The sequence below is a fragment of the Bufo gargarizans genome, chromosome 5 (genome assembly GCF_014858855.1).
Source record: "Bufo gargarizans isolate SCDJY-AF-19 chromosome 5, ASM1485885v1, whole genome shotgun sequence".
Lineage (NCBI taxonomy): Eukaryota > Metazoa > Chordata > Amphibia > Anura > Bufonidae > Bufo > Bufo gargarizans.
Window position 1 is genome coordinate 196,930,176 of NC_058084.1, and position 17,683 is coordinate 196,947,858.

The following is a 17,683-nucleotide window of genomic DNA, read 5'->3' on the forward strand; positions in this document are numbered from 1 at the left end:
GTCCATACACTTTATAAATGTCTCAGGAGAGTTTTTCATATTTTCACCATTTTAACAACTGAACCAACCAACCAGTCTAAAGGTGGATTTATACTGTCTGAGCAATTATTGGGAAGGGAGTGTTCCTATCCAATAATCACCTCTTAGGTGGAGGTGAAGAGTCATAATACAGATTCAATGTTTCTGGCCAGTAGAGTGCAGTATAAGGGGCCTTTACACTCCATGTACTTTGGGCAGATCCAATGTAAAGGTGCCACTGGTTAACCGATGACTGAGCAAAATGCTTGTTGGGCTACTTTCATACTAGCGTTTTTTGCGGATCCGTCATGGATCTGCAAAAACGCTTCCGTTAGAATAATACAACCACTTGCTGGATATGGAAGCATTGAACATTTCATACAGACAGTTGTTGTTGACAGCATTTATAATTTCCGTCAGTGGAGGAGGGTTTGGATTATTCCAATAGGAGGCAATTTTCATTCTAGTAGCCACTATTACGTGAGTGACAACTACTACAACTAATAGTTGGAGGAAATAAGTCTAAATCAGCAGAGAGTAAGGCCTGAGCTATAGATAGTGATATTGGGATATTACATATTTGAGTAAGAATTAGATTAATTGAGTTCCAGACCGGTTTGAGATCTCTGCATTCCCACCATATGTGATCCATATCGGCTTTAGCTGCAGAACATCTCCAGCAAACATGGCATGATAGAGGGTACATCTTGGATAATCTGTAGGGTGTATAGTACCATCTATAAAGGATTTTCCTGGCGTTTTCAAGATGATTTATACATTTAGAAGAAACCAGTATAATAGAGAATGCAATTTCCCATTGTTCTAAGGAAATATTCAAGCTTAATGTTGATTCCCATTTATTTAGTAAAGGGGTCAGTGGTGAGTCCAATCTCTCCGCCATAAACTTCACTCCAAATTTAACACGTCCTAACAGATAGGTAAGGCTCAGATGTACTTAACACTCCTTGTCACTTACCCTCCCCCCTCCTTACTCCTCCTTTATCTCTATTTCCTTCCCTTTATTCTCCCAATATTACTTATAGTAATGTTTATATAACCTGCTCTGTTAATTACTATGTTGAAAATGATGACACCATGCAGAGTATATAATAAGATTTATAATGATTGTCAATACTACAGACAAAACATACATTTTGTACTCTGTATGTAACACTTATCTGTTCTTTTTCTTCTGAAAACAATAAAAATAATGTTTAAAAAAAAAAAAAAAAGGAATAATACAACCGCATGCATCCATCATGAATGGATCCGGTTGTATTATGTCTTCTATAGCCATGACGGACCCGTCTTAAACACCATTGAAAGTCAATGGGGGACGGATCCGTTTTCTATTGTGCCAGAAAAAACGGATTCGTCCACGTTGACTTACATTGTGTGTCAGGACAGATCCGTTTGGCTCTTCTTCGCCAGGTGGACAGCAAAACGCTGCAGGTAGCGCTTTGGTGTTCGCATCCAGAGCGGAATGGAGACTGATCGGAGGCAAACTGATGTATTCTGAGCGGATCGTTTTCTATTCAGAATGCATTAGGGCAAAACTGATCCGTTTTGGACCGCTTGGGAGAGCCCTGAACGGATCTCACAAACGGAAAGCAAAAACGCCAGTGTGAAAGTAGCCTTAATTGGGCAATTGGACCTGTCATGCTGACACCTAAATCATTGTTTGCCGGCAGCAGATCATAATGTCTACACAGCACTTTTCTGCCAGCAAATAAGGATTGTGTATGGGGACAAGCGACGGCATTAGTGATCTCTTCTCCTCACACTGTGGAGGAGATGGCTGCATGTAATTTCAGAGGTCATCTCCACCGACAATCATCTGCTCAATTGAGAAATGTAAAGGGGCCTTTACACAGCACAACCTGCTGCCGAGAGACGATGATTTAATGTGTTGTACGAAAGGTAATTTCACAGATGGACAGTAATCGGCAGCACATATACAAAGGCCGATTATTGGGAATGAACATTCGTACTAAAGTTCATTCTCGACAATTAGAATCGGCCATAAGATCTCAAAGATTCTCACTTTTTTATGGTTTAAGCTCATATTACCTTGTACATCTTTTCTTTCATCAGCTTCACGATGAGTGGCTGCCAGATAGCCTTTGTGTATCTCTCTCTCCAGACACTTTCAAAAATTCTTCCGAAAGTGGGGGTACTTCCAGCAACTGTTTATGAAAATAAAAAAACTGAAGTATTTTGTTGGCCTATTCGTTTCTCTTTACTAAAGAGCTGAACACAATCCATAAGGAGCCTCTCAGGAACCTATGATGTATGGTCATAAACTCTTAGTCTGGAACATGCTTTCTGAGAAATGGTTCTCCATACAGTACACGGGCAGTAGACTTCACAAGTCCTGTATTCCTACCACTCTCTACTGAACTCTCTGGATGCAGTTTAGGATTTTGACAATAGCCAACTCTGGTAAAAAAAAAATGAGATTTTTGTGAAACTCACCTGTAAAATCTTTTTCTCGTCTTTTCCATTGGGGGACACAGACCATGGGTATAGCTTAGAGGTATTACTAGGAGGGACACTATGCAAAAACGAAGCTCCTCCTCCTCGGGCTATACCCCCAGACATCTCCAGGAGGACTTCAGTCGTTTCAAAAGCAGTAGGAGAAGGAGAACTGAAAAAACCACAATGGAAACCACCACACCAACTAAACAAAAAAAGCGGACGGGAGCTGTGTCCCCCAATGGAAAAGACGAGAAAAAGATTTTACAGGTGAGTTTCACAAAAATCTCCTTTTCTCGTACATTCCATTGGGGGGGACAGACCATGGGACGTCCAAAAGCAGTCCATGGGGTGGGAAAAATCCAACACCGCCAGGAAAAGAAACGTCCAGCCGTCAATCGGGCACCACGGCCTGCAATACCCTGCGTCCGAGGACAGCATCAGCCGAGGCCAGCGAGTGCAACTGATAAAACTTTGTGAACGTATGCAAAGATGACCAAGTGGCCGCCTTACACAACTGGGAGGCGGAGGCGCGATTGCGTCTGGCCCAGGAAGCTCCCACTGCCCTTGTGGAGTGAGCTGTAATCCGCGACGGGGGAACCTGACCACGAGCGCGATAGGCCGCAGCAATAGCGGAACGGATCCACCGCGCCACAGTAACCTTGGAAGCCGCCAGACCCTTACGAGACCCCTCGGGAATCACAAAGAGGGAGTCCGAACGACGAAAGGAGGCGGTGGCCCCCAGATACACCTTCAGGGCCCTGACGACGTCCAGGGAGTGGAGAGCACGTTCCTTGGGGTTCGCCGGAGAAGGACAAAAAGAGGGCAGGACAAGATCCTCGTTAAGGTGGAACGGAGAAACCACCTTGGGCAAAAAAGAAGGAACCGTCCGTAGCACCACCTTATCCTGGTGGAAGACCAGAAAAGGCTCCTGAAAAGCGCGGCCAGCTCCGAAACCCTCCTGATGGAGGTAATGGCCACCAGAAAAACCACCTTCCAGGTGAGGAAGACTAGGGAGACCTCCCTCAGAGGCTCAAAGGGCGCCTCCTGAAGGGCGCGCAGGACCAAGTTAAGATCCCAGGGGGGTAAGGGAGGAACATACGGAGGAACCGAATGCGCCACCCCTTGCAGGAAGGTTCTCACAGGCCCTAAAAAGGCAATAGACCTTTGAAAAAAGACCGCCAAGGCCGAAACCTGACCCTTCAAAGAACTGAGCGACAGCCCCACCTCAAGGCCGGACTGTAGAAAGGCCAGCACCACCGGAACAAAGAAACGAAGTGGCGGAAAACCCGACTTCTCACAAAAGGCTAGATAGGCCCTCCAGGTGCAATAATAGATCCGCGAAGAAGCCGGCTTTCGAGCTCTGATCATGGTTCTCACCACTGCATCAGAGAAGCCTCTCTTCCTCAGGATGTAGGTCTCAATAGCCACGCCGTTAAACGCAACTGACGTGAATTCTGGTGGAAGAGCGGTCCCTGAGATAGAAGATCCCCTCTGTCGGGAAATGGCCACGGAACGTCCGCTAGCATTCGGACGACGTTGGAGAACCAGGCACGGCGAGGCCAATCCGGAGCGATAAGAATGGCCGGTATCCCCTCCGCCTCGATCTTGCACAGCACCTTCGGCAACAGAGGAAGTGGAGGGAAGACATAGAGGAGGCCGAATCGCTGCCAAGGAGACACCAGCGCGTCCACTCCGCACGCCCTTGGGTCTCGAGCGCGGGCCAGGAACACCGGCACCTTGTGGTTTAGCCGGGACGCCATTAAATCCACGTCCGGACGGCCCCATCGGCGGCAGATGTCCTCGAACACCTCCGGATGTAGGGACCACTCTCCCGGATCCACCTTGGTGCGGCTCAGAAAATCCGCCGTCCAGTTGTCGACGCCCGGAATGTACACCGCCGACAACACTGGAACATGAGACTCCGCCCATAGGAGGATCCTCGCCACCTCCTGCATCACTGCCCGACTGCGCGTTCCACCCTGATGATTGACGTAGGCCACAGCCGTGGCATTGTCCGACTGAACACGCACCGGCCGAGCCGCAAGGAGGGAAGTCCAGTGGGAGAGGGAGTTGAAGATCGCCCTTAGTTCCAAAGCGTTTATCGGAAGACGGGATTCCTCCGTCGACCAGACCCCCTGAACTGTGAGGTTCCGGAGAACGCCTCCCCAACCGATGAGGCTGGCATCGGTGGTGACTATCGTCCAGGAGAACGGAAGGAAGGACCTCCCTGATGAGAGATTCGGGGAGGCCTGCCACCAAGGGAGAGACAACCGAACTTGCCGGGACAGGCGGACGGGAGCGTCCAGACCCCGAGAGGTCTTGTCCCAGAGGGCAAGAATCCACTGTTGTAACGGACGAGTGTGGAACTGGGCATACGGAATCGCCTCGAAGGAGGCGACCATAAGGCCCAGAACCCGCATGCACTCCCGAATGGTGGGACAAGGAGCTTGTAGAAGGAGCGACACCGCCCTCCGAATCTGAGAGGACTTGGAATCCGGAAGAAACACCCGAGAACTCGAGGTGTCCAAAACCATCCCCAGGAAGGAGAGTCTCTGGGAAGGTGCAGAGAGGATTTGGGTAGATTGATCAGCCACCCGAACCGTTCTAGAGATTGAATGGTGATTCGGACGCTGTCCTCGGCCTGTGGAAAACACGGGGCTTTTATCAAGATGTCGTCCAGGTAGGGCAACAACGAGATGCCCCTGGTGCGAAGAAGCGCCATGAGAGGCGCCAAAACCTTGGTGAAAACGCGAGGGGCGGTCGCCAACCCAAAAGGCAGGGCGACGAACTGGTAATGACGACCCCAGATGGCAAAACGCAGAAAGCGATGGTGAGACTTCGCAATCGGGACATGTAAGTAGGCGTCTTGAATGTCCACAGACGCGAGAATCCAGTATTCAGATCCAGTATCGGGCGCACCGACCCCTCCTTCTTCGGAACGACGAACAGGTTTGAGTAAAAACCTGTTCCCTGTTCCTCCGGGGGAACGGGAAAAATGACACCCCGGTCCAGAAGAGAGGAGACCGCCAAAAGGAGGTCCGAGGTCCTGGCTGGATCCCCCGGAACGCGAGACGGGAAAAAGCGTTCAGGCGGGCTGGATGCGAACTCCAAATTGTAACCGGACGTCACAATCTCCAGAGCCCAGGCGTCCTGAACGTGAGCCCTCCAGACCTGCTGAAAGGAGAGCAAACGGCCCCCCACCACGAGGAGTGGGGGCACCCCTTCATGCGGAGGGCTGCTTGGGAGCAGGGGGACGGGTTGACTGTGCCCATGGTCGCCAAGAGGGCTGGGGTTTGAAGAAAGGCTTCTTGCGGGATTCCTGGGATCCCCCAGCCGACGAGGACGAAGACGTCCTGGCCGTGGAGAAGTGACGAAAGGACTGGACCCGGAACCCTGAAGCCCGAGATCGAAAGGGCCGTTTGGATCTGGGTTGAGGCAGATGAGTACTCTTGCCCCCCGTTGCGGCAGAAATGAATTCGTCCAACTGGGGTCCAAAGAGTCTAGATCCTTCAAAGGGAAGGTTAGCGAGGGAACGCTTGGAAGAAGCATCAGCATCCCACACCTTCAACCAAACCTCTCTACGCTGAATGACCGAGAGGGCCGAAATACGGGCAAATAGGGAACCGATATCCATTGAAGGTTCACAGAGATAATTAGAAGCCTGAGACATTTGGAGAATAAATTCCAAAGTGTCTGCAGGGGCGCCCTGTTCCGTCAGATCCTGGTGGTGGCGCCGCAACCACGCCGTAAGGGCTCTGACGCAAGCTGACGCAAAAGCCGGTCGAAGGGAAGCGCCCGCCAGAGAGAAGATGGACTTGGAAAGTGAATCCAGGCGTCTGTCCACCGCATCCTGCAGGGAGGAACCGTCTAGGACAGGAAAGGCCGTGTTCTTGGCCAACCTGGCCACCGGAGGATCTACCTTAGGGGAAGAAGTCCACTTTTCCACCGAGTCAGAGGGGAAAGGGTAAAGCGTATCCATGCGCTTGGTGGCCGAAAATTTCTGATTGGGTCGATCCCAAGCCTTTGATATGACCGCTGTGAATTCCTCATGAACGGGAAACACCGCAGATTCAGGCCTTTTGGGCGGAAAGAGGGAGAACTCCCGACTAGTGGAGGGAGTGGAATCTCCTTGGATATTAAAAGTGTCACGGACAGCCTCCACCAATTCGGATACCATGGTGGAAAGCTTAGGCAGGGGTTCCCGCTCCGTGGTCTCGTCCGATCCGGACAATTCCCCTTCGGATTTGCGCTCCCCACGAGAGGGAGAGTCAACCGGGCATGCCTCAAGGCGTGGGGGAGAAGCGGAGTCATCCGACGAGGAATGCTGCCGCTCACGCTGCCTCTTAGACGTCAGATGCCCCCTGTGAGAGTCACTGAGAGGAGATGGAGCGGTGGACGCTACTGGAGTAGTAGCTGCCATACGCTCCATGAAGGACATGGCTGCCTTGGCAACTAGGGCCAGATCCGCTGCCGCACTAGACATGGCGGAAGCCCAGGCGGGTACCGCCGGTTCCGCAGGGGCAGAGGGAGGACTGGGCTGAGCAAGAGAAGGAGGCTGATCCTGTCCAGGAGCAGGGCACGAGTCACAGGTGCCAGAGGCAGAAAAAGGCAGAAGGCACACCTTGCATGACCCCAAAAGAGCCTGAGAGGAGGCCTTGGCAGATTTAAGTGCCCCAGGCTTTGGCATGATGGAACCCCACAGTAAAAGATCTCCTACCAGTTGCTGCAAAGATCAGGAGCAGAGCAAGCTGTTCTCCTACCACCCAGGCAACGCTAGCAGAAGTCTCCGGTGTAGAGAGATGAGGAGCTGCACGGCCGTGAGCAAACAGAGTCTCCGGTGTAAGGAGAGTCAGAGCGGCATGCCGAGGCTCCGCACCCCCGAACGCGTCATCATGGCGAGAAAAAAGCGCACGAAAATAAGCGCGCGCGCGATTTGAACAAACACCCCGACTCCCCTCACGCGGCGCAGCAGGGGTTAACAAGGCCATGAAGGAGAGGCCTGCCGGCGGGCGCTGTGAGAGCGCAGCAGCCAAGGCCCGAAAGCGCTGAAGCCCACAGTTTAAGGGGGAAGAGATGCCAGTACTCCAGTGCCAAAATGAAGAAAGTGCCCCATCAGGATCCTTCTTCAAGCTCACCCAGGTAGCCACAGACAAACAGACACAGAGGGAGGGGGAGGGACTGGGCAATACTTATCTGCTCAGCATGCTCCCTCGATGTCCAGACCAGCAGGGATGCACCTCTTCAGACTTCTGACTCCAATCCAGGAGAACAGTGCTCTGGAGGAGGGTAGGCAGCAGGCGTCCCAGCAGCTGGTGGGATGCCAGAGCTGACATGTTGAGCCTGGATCCACTTTTCTTCTGTGGGGGGATGGGAGGTAGTCAGGACACGTCGAAAGACTGTGGCAGACACTCCATGGGGGCCAGGAAAGCGCAATGCTGACCTGCGTCCCCATCTGAAAACAGAAAAAAGTAACAAACAGGAGAAGAATAAGCGTCACCTCCTTGGACAGACACTAAGCAAAGACTGAAGTCCTCCTGGAGGTGTCTGGGGGTATAGCCCGAGGAGGAGGAGCTTCGTTTTTGCATAGTGTCCCTCCTAGTAATACCTCTAAGCTATACCCATGGTCTGTGTCCCCCAATGGAATGTACGAGAAATGTGCATAAAACAATTTCAAGACCTTGCACATTATTGAAGAGTTCTTATGAACACAGCTGATGAACTATGCCAAGTTCTACCTAGTGTAATCCGCATATTTTTTCAGGATAAAAAAGTGCTTAAAGGGTTTCTACCACTTAGGTGTCACATATTTAGCTGTCAGACACTAGCGATCCGCTAGTGTCTGCTCTGGCCAACCATCCTAATATAATTGCTTTTGGGGTGGTGGTTTGGCTAAAAAAACTACTTTTATTAATATGCTAATGAGCCTCTAGGTGCTATGGGGGCGTCATTAGCACCTAGAGGCTCCGTCTACCTTCAGAAACTGCCGCCGCCCAGCGCGTCCCTCCAGCCCGCCCATCTCCTCCTGAATGCGATCCTCCTTGTGAGCGCCTGTATTCGGCGCATGCGCAGTAAATGTCTGACAGCTTCCCTGCTCAGACATCTCCACTGCGCCTGTTCCTCGGAGCACTATGGCGTCATCGCGCAGGCGCAGTGGAGATGTCTGAGCAAGGAAGCGGTCAGACATTCACTGCGCATGCGCAGAATACATACGATCGCATTCAGGAGGAGATGGGCGGGCTGGAGGGACGCGCTGGGCGGCGGCAGTTTCTGAAGGTAGACGGAGCCTCTAGGTGCTAATGACGCCCCCATAGCACCTAGAGGCTCATTAGCATATTAATAAAAGTAGTTTTTTTTAGCCAAACCACCACCCCAAAAGCAATTATATTAGGATGGTTGGCCAGAGCAGACACTAGCGGATCGCTAGTGTCTGACAGCTAAATATGTGACACCTAAGTGGTAGAAACCCTTTATTAAAGAAAATTTAGCAAAACAGTTGTATAAAGTGTAAGGCAAAGGTTACTGGCTACTGCAGCTGCTCTTCTTACATTTATATTTGTGTCTTTTGGGATGTCTGTTCAGCAGAAAATTGTGATCCCTAGCAATATTAAGGAAGTACTGTATCATCTAGCACCCTATACATGCGTTCCATATAATTTTGTCCTGCCACTCACTCTCCCTGGGCACTGAAATGCTTGTGCCTAAGAGAAATGCAGGTCGGAACTTTACATTTTGCTCTATTCTTTTTTTTTACTGGGTCTGATGAAGAGGGAAGACCAGTCCTCCTTGAAACATGTTACACTGTTCCATAGTTTGATCTTTTAACCTAATAAATTATTTCTTCTTCAGTTTAGCGCTCAGTATCCCTCCCTTTTTAACTGATGAGTATCTGATCATTGGGAACCCAACACGCAGGACCCCCCTCCCCATCAGCTGCGCTGTGGCCTTCTCCAGGTTTGCCAGTGCCAGTACGTTCATTGGTCACGTAGCCTAGGTGCAGCTCATTGAAGTGAATGGGGCTTAGCTGCAATACTAATCACAGCCGCTATACAACTAAGGGTACATTCACACGACCGCATTATTTTATCCGCGTCCGATCTACATCTACATCCGTTCCGCGGTTTGCAGAATAGATGCGGATCCATTCATTCCTATGGGTGAATAAAATGTGCGGAAAACGTTCAGTATGTTCTCCTCATCCGTGTTTCCACACTTCTAGTCTGCAAAAATATAAAGCTTGTACTACTATTGTTCGCACAGATTGGTCCGCAGCTCCATTCAAGTCAATGGATCCGAAAATTGCGGATGACATACCAAACGGTTTCAGTATGTCATCTGTTTTTTTGCCGATCCATTTCCGCATTATTAAAGGCCTTAATAATTCATTTATTTTTTTCTCACTCTCCCTTTTTTTCCCTTCCGTTTTTTGCCAAACGTAAAAAACGGAAGACATACGGATCACTAACGAAAGTAAAATGCGGACCGCTATAAACGGAAAGCATTACACACGGTCGTGTGAATGCACCCCTACAATGCTGTGCTTGGTAAGCTGAGAGGAGGCCATGGCACAGGTACCTTCTTAAACAGCTGATCATGGGGGGTCCCGGGTGTTGAACCACCAGTAATTAGATACTGATGACCTACCCAGAAGATAGGTAATCAGTAAAAAAAACTAGCATTTAGTCTTACTGGTAAATGGTTTTCCAGGAGTCAGACATGACAGCACCACTGGAGGATGTCCTAATCATCTCGGTAGGGACAGAAAGTGAAACAGATTAAAAGGCCCCTCCCCGCCCCAATCTCCAGTGTCTTCCAAATTACTACACCGGATTGATGCCACTTATGTATTATGTACTCACTATGTTTAACATCACATTCACAAATAGAGTAAAATACCAGGTGCTGTCATGTCGGACTCCTGGAAAACCATTTACCGGTAAGACTAAATCCTAGTTTCCAGGACGTCCCTCCATGACAGCACCACTGGAGAACTATCAAATTATACAGAACTAGGGAGGGACCACTGCCTGGAGGACTTTCTGTCCAAATGCCAGGTCTTGGTTGGGTAATACATATAGCCTATAATGTCTGGAAAATGTGTGAAAGCTTGACTACGTAACTGCCTTGCAGATTTGATCTAGAGCAGTGATGCCCAACCTACGGCCCGCCAGCCAAATGCGGCCCCGCGCACTGACCGGACTTTATCAGCGCAGTGCGCGCTGGGAACGGCACAGGCAGCAAAGCGATGCTGCCTGTGCCTGCAATCTCCCCGCCCAGCGCTGCCTCCTAGCTAATTTATTCACTGCACTTGCCTCTGTGAAATTACGGCGCTTCTCTTCAATTTCAAAGAGGCAAGTGCAGTGAATAAATTAGCTAGGAAGCAGCTCTGGTGGGGGGGGGATATCTGTGGATGACACTGAGGGGGGATCTGTGGATGACACTGGGGGGAGGGGGTTCTAGGGAGGGGTGTGGGGATGTTGGGGTGGGAGCTCTGGAAGGGGTGGGAGATCCGATAGGTATGTGGGGGTGGGAGGGGGGGGTCAGTCATTTTTTTTGCTATGGGGCCCAGTCATTTTTAGCTACGCCCCTGATTGGAAAGATTAGGCGGGCACTGGAGCGATAGAGGGCCCTGCTGTAGGAGAAGCCGGCGGGAGATGAAAGGAGGAGGGGCCAGCTCCTGGTGGTGTCGGGCACACGCCGCAAGTATGGCGGTGGAGGATAGGACTGAAGCCTAAAGACCAGACATCAAGGTAGACCTGCAGAAGAAGGTGACAGCGCAGTATGTGATGTATACATGTGTGTAATGTATGTAGTGCAGTGTGTGATCATCACATACTGCACTACATACATTACACACATGTATACATCACATGCCCCCTCACAGTAATAATGCCAAGTTATGTGCCCTCTTCACAGATGTAATGCTCAAACATGCCCCCTCACAGTAATAATGCCCAGATATGTGCCCTCTTCACAGTAGTAATGATCACTCGTGCCCCCTCACAGTGGTTATGCCCTGATATGTGCCCTCTTCACAATAGTTATGCCCTATGTGCCGCCCTCAGCAGTAGTTATACCCTGATATGTGCCCCCCTCACAGTAGTTATGCCAAAATATGTGCCCTCTTCACAGATGTAATGCTCGCACATGCCACCTCACAGTAGTTATGCCCAGATATGTGCCCCCTCACAGTAGTTATGCCCAGATATGTGCCCTCTTCACAGTAGTTATGCCCTTATATGTGCCCTCCTCACAGTAGTTATGCCCTGATATGTGCCCCCTCACAGTAGTTATGCCCAGATATGTGCCCCCTCACAGTAGTTATGCCCAGATATGTGCCCCCTCACAGTAGTTATGCCCTTATGTGCCCCCTCACAGTAGTTATGCCCTGATATGTGCCCCCTTACAGTAATTATGCCCAGATATGTGCCCCCTCACAGTAGTTATGCCCAGATATGTGCCCTCTTCACAGTAATAATGCTCATACGTGCCCCCCTCACAGCATTTGCATTTCTTTCTGGCAAAGCTACCTGGTTCCGGCCCGCTAAATTTATACCAAGTCTAGTGCGGCCCTCAGACGAAAAATGGTTGGACTGATCCAGAGGCATCAGCTTTCTCTGCCCATGAAGCAGCCATGACTCTGGTTGAATGGTCTCTCACAGTCAAAGAGCAGACTACATCCTGAAGTCTGTAGGCTTCCTTGATTGTCTCTTTTATCCATCTAGCCAAGGTCTGTTTCAAGGCCTTGTTGCCTATGTTCCTTCTGCCAAACTGAACAAAAAGATTAGAAGAATTCCTCGAAGACTCTGTTCTCTGAAGATATTCCAGTCTTATTTTTCTGACGTCCAGGCAATGGAAATGCTCCTCCTGAACCTTTTTGAAGGAGGCACAAAATTATTATATAATTATTTCCTGCTTCCTATGAAAAGGAGAGACCACTTTTGGTTAAAAAAAAATGGATACAGTCTAAGTATTATACGGTCATCTAAGATCTTCAAGTATGGTTCAGAAATTGATAAGGCTTGAATCTCTCCTATTCTATGGGCCGTAGTTATAGCAACCAGAAACGTGGCTTTGAAGGACAACATTTTTTCTCATATCTGCTCTACCGGTTCAAATGGTGGATTACAAAGAGCATTTAGGACTAGGTTTAAATCCCAAGCTGGCACAGATTGTCTCAAAGTAGGTCTCATCATATCCACTTATGCTCTGCCAATGGAGTATCTAGACAAAAGGATAATGTCGAAATTTGAACTTTTAGGGTACTAGGTTTTAAACCCATATCAAATCCCATCTGCGGAAAATCCAGAATCTGGCCTATTAAAGGGGAAGAGATTTCATGAGAAACTTCTTTTATATGTTACTGTATATGGCTGAAGTTACTGGCTTACGACTGTTCTGTAAAGTCGATATTACTTTGTCTGAGAGACCTTGTCTTTTTAACGTCTGCTTCTCAGGATCCACCATGTCAGCTTCAGTCTGTCGAGGTCTTGGTGTTTTAGCGGACCCTGTAGAAGGAGATCCTGTCTCTTTGGTAGGGACATTGGTTCTGCAATAGACAAGTCATTCAGAATTGGGAACACCACCTTTTGGACCATGCCGGAGCTATTAAGATTAGAGGTGCTAAACTTATTCTTAATTTCCTTAACACCGCCGGGACTAGTGGAAAGGGAGGGAAAGCATACTCCATGTCCATTTTCTATTCCTGGGAGAGAGCGTCTACTCCCGTCTGAATGTCTCTTGGGTTTAGAGAGAAGAAATAATCTGTCTGAGAATTCTCTCTTGATGCAAATAGATCCACTTGTGGGATGCCCCACCTGTTGAGCATCCACTCCCCTGGGTTGAACTTGTGTCGGCTCAGAAAAATCTGCTGTAGTGTTGTATGTCCCCTTTAAATGAGGGGGGTCTGTAATAGCTTCTAGCTCCCCAGATGTCTGAACCTCCATGATGAATTCAAGTTGTCCACACTGATGCCACTGTAGCGTTATACTACCCTACCTCGTGAGATTTCCCTACCTCCTAACTTCCTGTCGCACTGCTAATGACGTGAGGAGGCGTTCCTGAGTTTTGACGATCTGCGCATGCACAAACCGACAGTTTATGGAACATCTCAGCGGAGTTCAGCTTTACACCTGGACACTGCGCATGCGCAGGAGAGCCTCAGTAGGGAAATATTACGGCCCAGTGCGCAAGCGTGGCTAACTCCGGCCGGCGCATGTGCAGTGTCCCGGTGTGAAGCTGAACTCCGCTGAGATTTTCCATAAACTGTCGGTTTGCGCATGCACAGATCGTCAAAACTCAGGAACGCCTCCTCACGTCATTAGCAGTGCGACGGGAAGTCAGGAGGTAGGGAAATCTCACGAAGTAGGGTAATGTAACACTACACCTGTAAAATATAAATGGACTTACCCATGGGTCAGCCCCCTGCTGCCGCACCGCCCCTCCTCCTCCTCTTGCTGGGGGACTCAATTGCAAAAGGAAGAGTCGACCCCCAATGCAAGGCCTCGCCAAACCAAGGCTTCCAGCATTGAAACGACGGGTGCCACCATGTTCTTCCGATGCCCGCCCCGCACTTCCGGACCACGTAATACGGCCGGCCATAGCGACACACGTGCCGACGCACGCTTAGAGGAGCCGCAGTAGAGCCCAGAGCTCCTTCAGGAGAAGCGGCATCAGCTTCCCCGATACCACGGCTTCACAGATGACCTACCACCCTACAGGTATCGGGGAGAGATAGGGGACCCATAGCTCGGGCCACCAGAGGAGAGAGGAGAGGCCCGAACCCCCAAGTCAGCCCCGGCCCTTTCCTTTCCCTCAATAGGGGTGGCTTCCTTCTTCATCCTTAAGCAGGGACCTCTCTGCTTCCACATCCCTGTACGGACAGGAAGAACACTGGAGATTGGGGTCAAGGAGTGGGTCTTTTAATCTCTCTCGCTTCTTGTCCCTACAAAGATAAATAGGACATCCTCAAGTGGTGCTGTCATTGAGGGACGTCCTGGAAAAAGAAACTCTCGGAAAATCTCTTTAAGGAGGACCTGGTAACCGCTTCTGACAAGTCTGCTTTAGTAGGTAATTGTCTTATGATTGTATGTTGTATTGTTCCTCTGTTAATCCAAATAAAAGTTCATACAATAAACTAACAATTGGGTGGTACCATTGGGGGGGGGGTCTCTATACAGTCTGACGCTATCAGTGGCAGACTTTGCAGGAACATGCCGCTTTACCGCAGGAATGGTAACACCCACTTAGCAATTTATTCATAAATTTATTTGCAGGAATAATAAAAGAAAGTCACAACATACAGATAAGATTCTTCAGAATTGTTATTACACAAGAAGTTACTAAAACAGAGCTGACCGGTCCTAGTATAGATTAGTCTAGTGTATTACTTTAAAACTCAAGGAATAAACGGGTGGAAATGCGCCAAACCCAGACACTGTAGCGTGTCTATAATGGGGGGAGCAATTCCTCTGCAGGCAGGTCCCTAGATAACGGCAATCTCCGGCAAAAAATGCATACAATGGAGGATGCCGGGGTAGACCGCATGCACCACAAGGACATCTTACACAAAATGATACATTGTGCAGATGAAAAAATATATACATACACAAATCGCTGCAAAAAATGCACCAAAATGATACGCTACTCACAATACTAGCTAATTCCTCAAGCCGATGTTAAAAACTGAGAAATTTGCCCATATCTTCCAGTCAGGAACATATCGCAGCCCCTCATGCACCACGTCACGGTGTCTCAGCACGCATGGGGTCCTACCACTCAACTGCCCGTGGTGTGTGAACAGGGTCTGAACCAACTCAGAGCCAGACTCTCACATTCCTCTATAGTGGTATCACCAATGCATTGTGAGGTAGGATAAAGCGGTGAGCCGCACCCACCACAGACCATGTGACACAGAAGAATGTTACCAACAAAATAAAGTGGTTTGTGAGTTGGTTTCTAGCACTGTTCAGGTCCTGTTCACACACCACGGGTAGTTTAGTGGTAGGACCCCATGCGTGCTGAGACACCGTGACATGGTGCATGAGGGGCTCCGATATGTTCCTGACTGGAAGATATTGGCAAAGTTCTCAGCTTTTAACATCGGCTTGAGGAATAAGCTAGTATCGTCAGTGGCGTATCATTTTGGTGCATTTTTTCAATGATTTGTGTAGTGTATTACTTTCCCTAAACAAATTTTGTCAAGTATAGAAAGCACGAAAAAAGAAAAAAGAAAAAGAAACAGGCGTCAGAATGGCTTGTAGCAATAATATAGTGAAAGGATATTTTAAGATATTATTCTGCCTTCTCCTGGTTTGAAATATTAATTCTACCTTTACCTGGTCTGCAGATGTAAATTCCAGCAGGTAGGTGCAATGTATATGGGAAAGTTCCATCAGATGGAAATAACATGGTAAGACCTTGATGGAAGAGAACATTTCCTTCACATAGGCTGGGCCAGGATGACTGGACTCTGGACACTAGAAATCATTATGGTTCTCTCTCTAATAAATATCACTTTATAACTGAGAGGAGGATAAGTTGACAGATTTATTATAGAATGTACAGTACTTTAGAACAGATTCTGACTTTGGAAGATGTGAGTTGAATTTGTAGACCCTGGTGAAGTAGTTCTGTTCTGTTCTGAAATTACCTTCAAAGCTCATAAAGATTCCATGTAGAAATTCTACTACTTCTTTGCTTTCCACTTGTGGATTAAGAATTTGAAGGCCTTCTTCAAATATACTCAAAGCAGTAGGTATGTCATGTAACTTCAGAGCTGAAACACCACAACGGTAGTAAGCCTGGAAGACACAAAGTGAAGATAACAAGAGGTTCAAACTCTGTGAATTCAAGCAGCTTGAAAGGCATGAGAAACAGATAAATCACTAATAATCATTGTCCCAGATGGGCCAGCCCCTTAAAATTAACCTTTCTTAGTCATAGAGCCGCATTGTTACATCGCTCCATTTCAAGAGGCCGCAGAAAAAAAAAAACAATTGGCGCTCATTTGCTTCAGCCTATTGGACAAGCCAATGTAAAGTGACTGGGGAGTATTCATCACTACCACAGCCATCCCTTCTTTTATTCAATTCTATTGATTATTGGTAGCCCATCCCTGAATACACAGAGAGATGTGCTGGTGATAAGGCTGCTTTCACACTAGCGTTCGGCTGTCCGCTCGTGAGCTCCGTTTGAAGGGGCTCACGAGCGGACCCGAACGCCTCCGTCCAGCCCTGATGCAGTCTGAATGGAGCAGATCCGCTCAGACTGCATCAGTCTGGCGGCGTTCAGCCTCCGCTCCGCTCGCCTCCGCACGGACAGGCGGACAGCTGAACGCTGCTTGCAGCGTTCGGGTGTCCGCCTGGCCGTGCGGATCCGTCCAGACTTACAATGTAAGTCAATGGGGACGGATCCGTTTGAAGATGCCACAATATGGCTCAATCTTCAAGCAGATCCATCCCCCATTGACTTTACATTGAAAGTCTGGACGGATCCGTCCGAGGCTATTTTCACACTTAGCTTTTTTTTGCCATTTTAATGCAGACGGATCCGTTCTGAACGGAGCCTCCGTCTGCATTAATATGATCGGATCCGTTCAGAACGGATCCGATCGAACGCTAGTGTGAAAGTAGCCTAATCGTTAATCTGTCCTGATAGAATATGCAAACTAGTGATTTCTTGTTTATCAGCTGATCGGCGGCACAATTATACCGGCCAGATATAAGCGTTCCTATGAACGCTTCTTCCCAGTAGTTGTCACTGAATATCGTGCAGTGTAACAGGGATTTCCCAGTAAAAAATATTTTTTAACAAGTTTCTGCAGCATGGCCCCTGAAATAGAAGATTCATACTTACCTGGTCCGCCGAACTGCCCCCGCTGCCTCGATCTTACGGTCCCCGTGAGGTTTACATCTGGCACCTCTCCAGCCAATGACTGGCTTCAGCAGTGATGTGGTCACAAGCAGCATTTCAACGCGGAAGTCAGTTATTGACTGGAGCAGTGTATGTGACTATGCCCGTGCACTGCCAGGTGTAAGGGACCGGAAGATTGAGGCAGCAGGGGTAGTGCGGAGGACTGGAGCGGTGGGAAGCAGGTATCTCTCCCTTTGCTCTCCATAGTAATTTGAGACATGGTGCATATTCAACACCATTAAAGGGGTTGTGTCAATTCAGAAAGTGGAATTTATCT

At 48.9% G+C, this 17,683-nt stretch overlaps 1 protein-coding gene across 2 annotated transcripts in view; it reads right to left on the minus strand.

Annotated features, from left to right (window-relative positions):
• TRANK1 (tetratricopeptide repeat and ankyrin repeat containing 1) overlaps positions 1–17,683 on the minus strand; it is a 183,865-nt gene that overhangs the window by 118,686 nt on the left and 47,496 nt on the right. For both annotated transcript variants that reach the window (XM_044292742.1, XM_044292743.1), the window contains 2 exons: positions 16,145–16,295; positions 2,089–2,204 (listed from right to left, as the gene is read on the minus strand). In XM_044292742.1, coding sequence (XP_044148677.1) covers positions 2,089–2,204; positions 16,145–16,295 — 267 coding nt within the window. The remainder of the gene's footprint in view (positions 1–2,088; positions 2,205–16,144; positions 16,296–17,683) is intronic.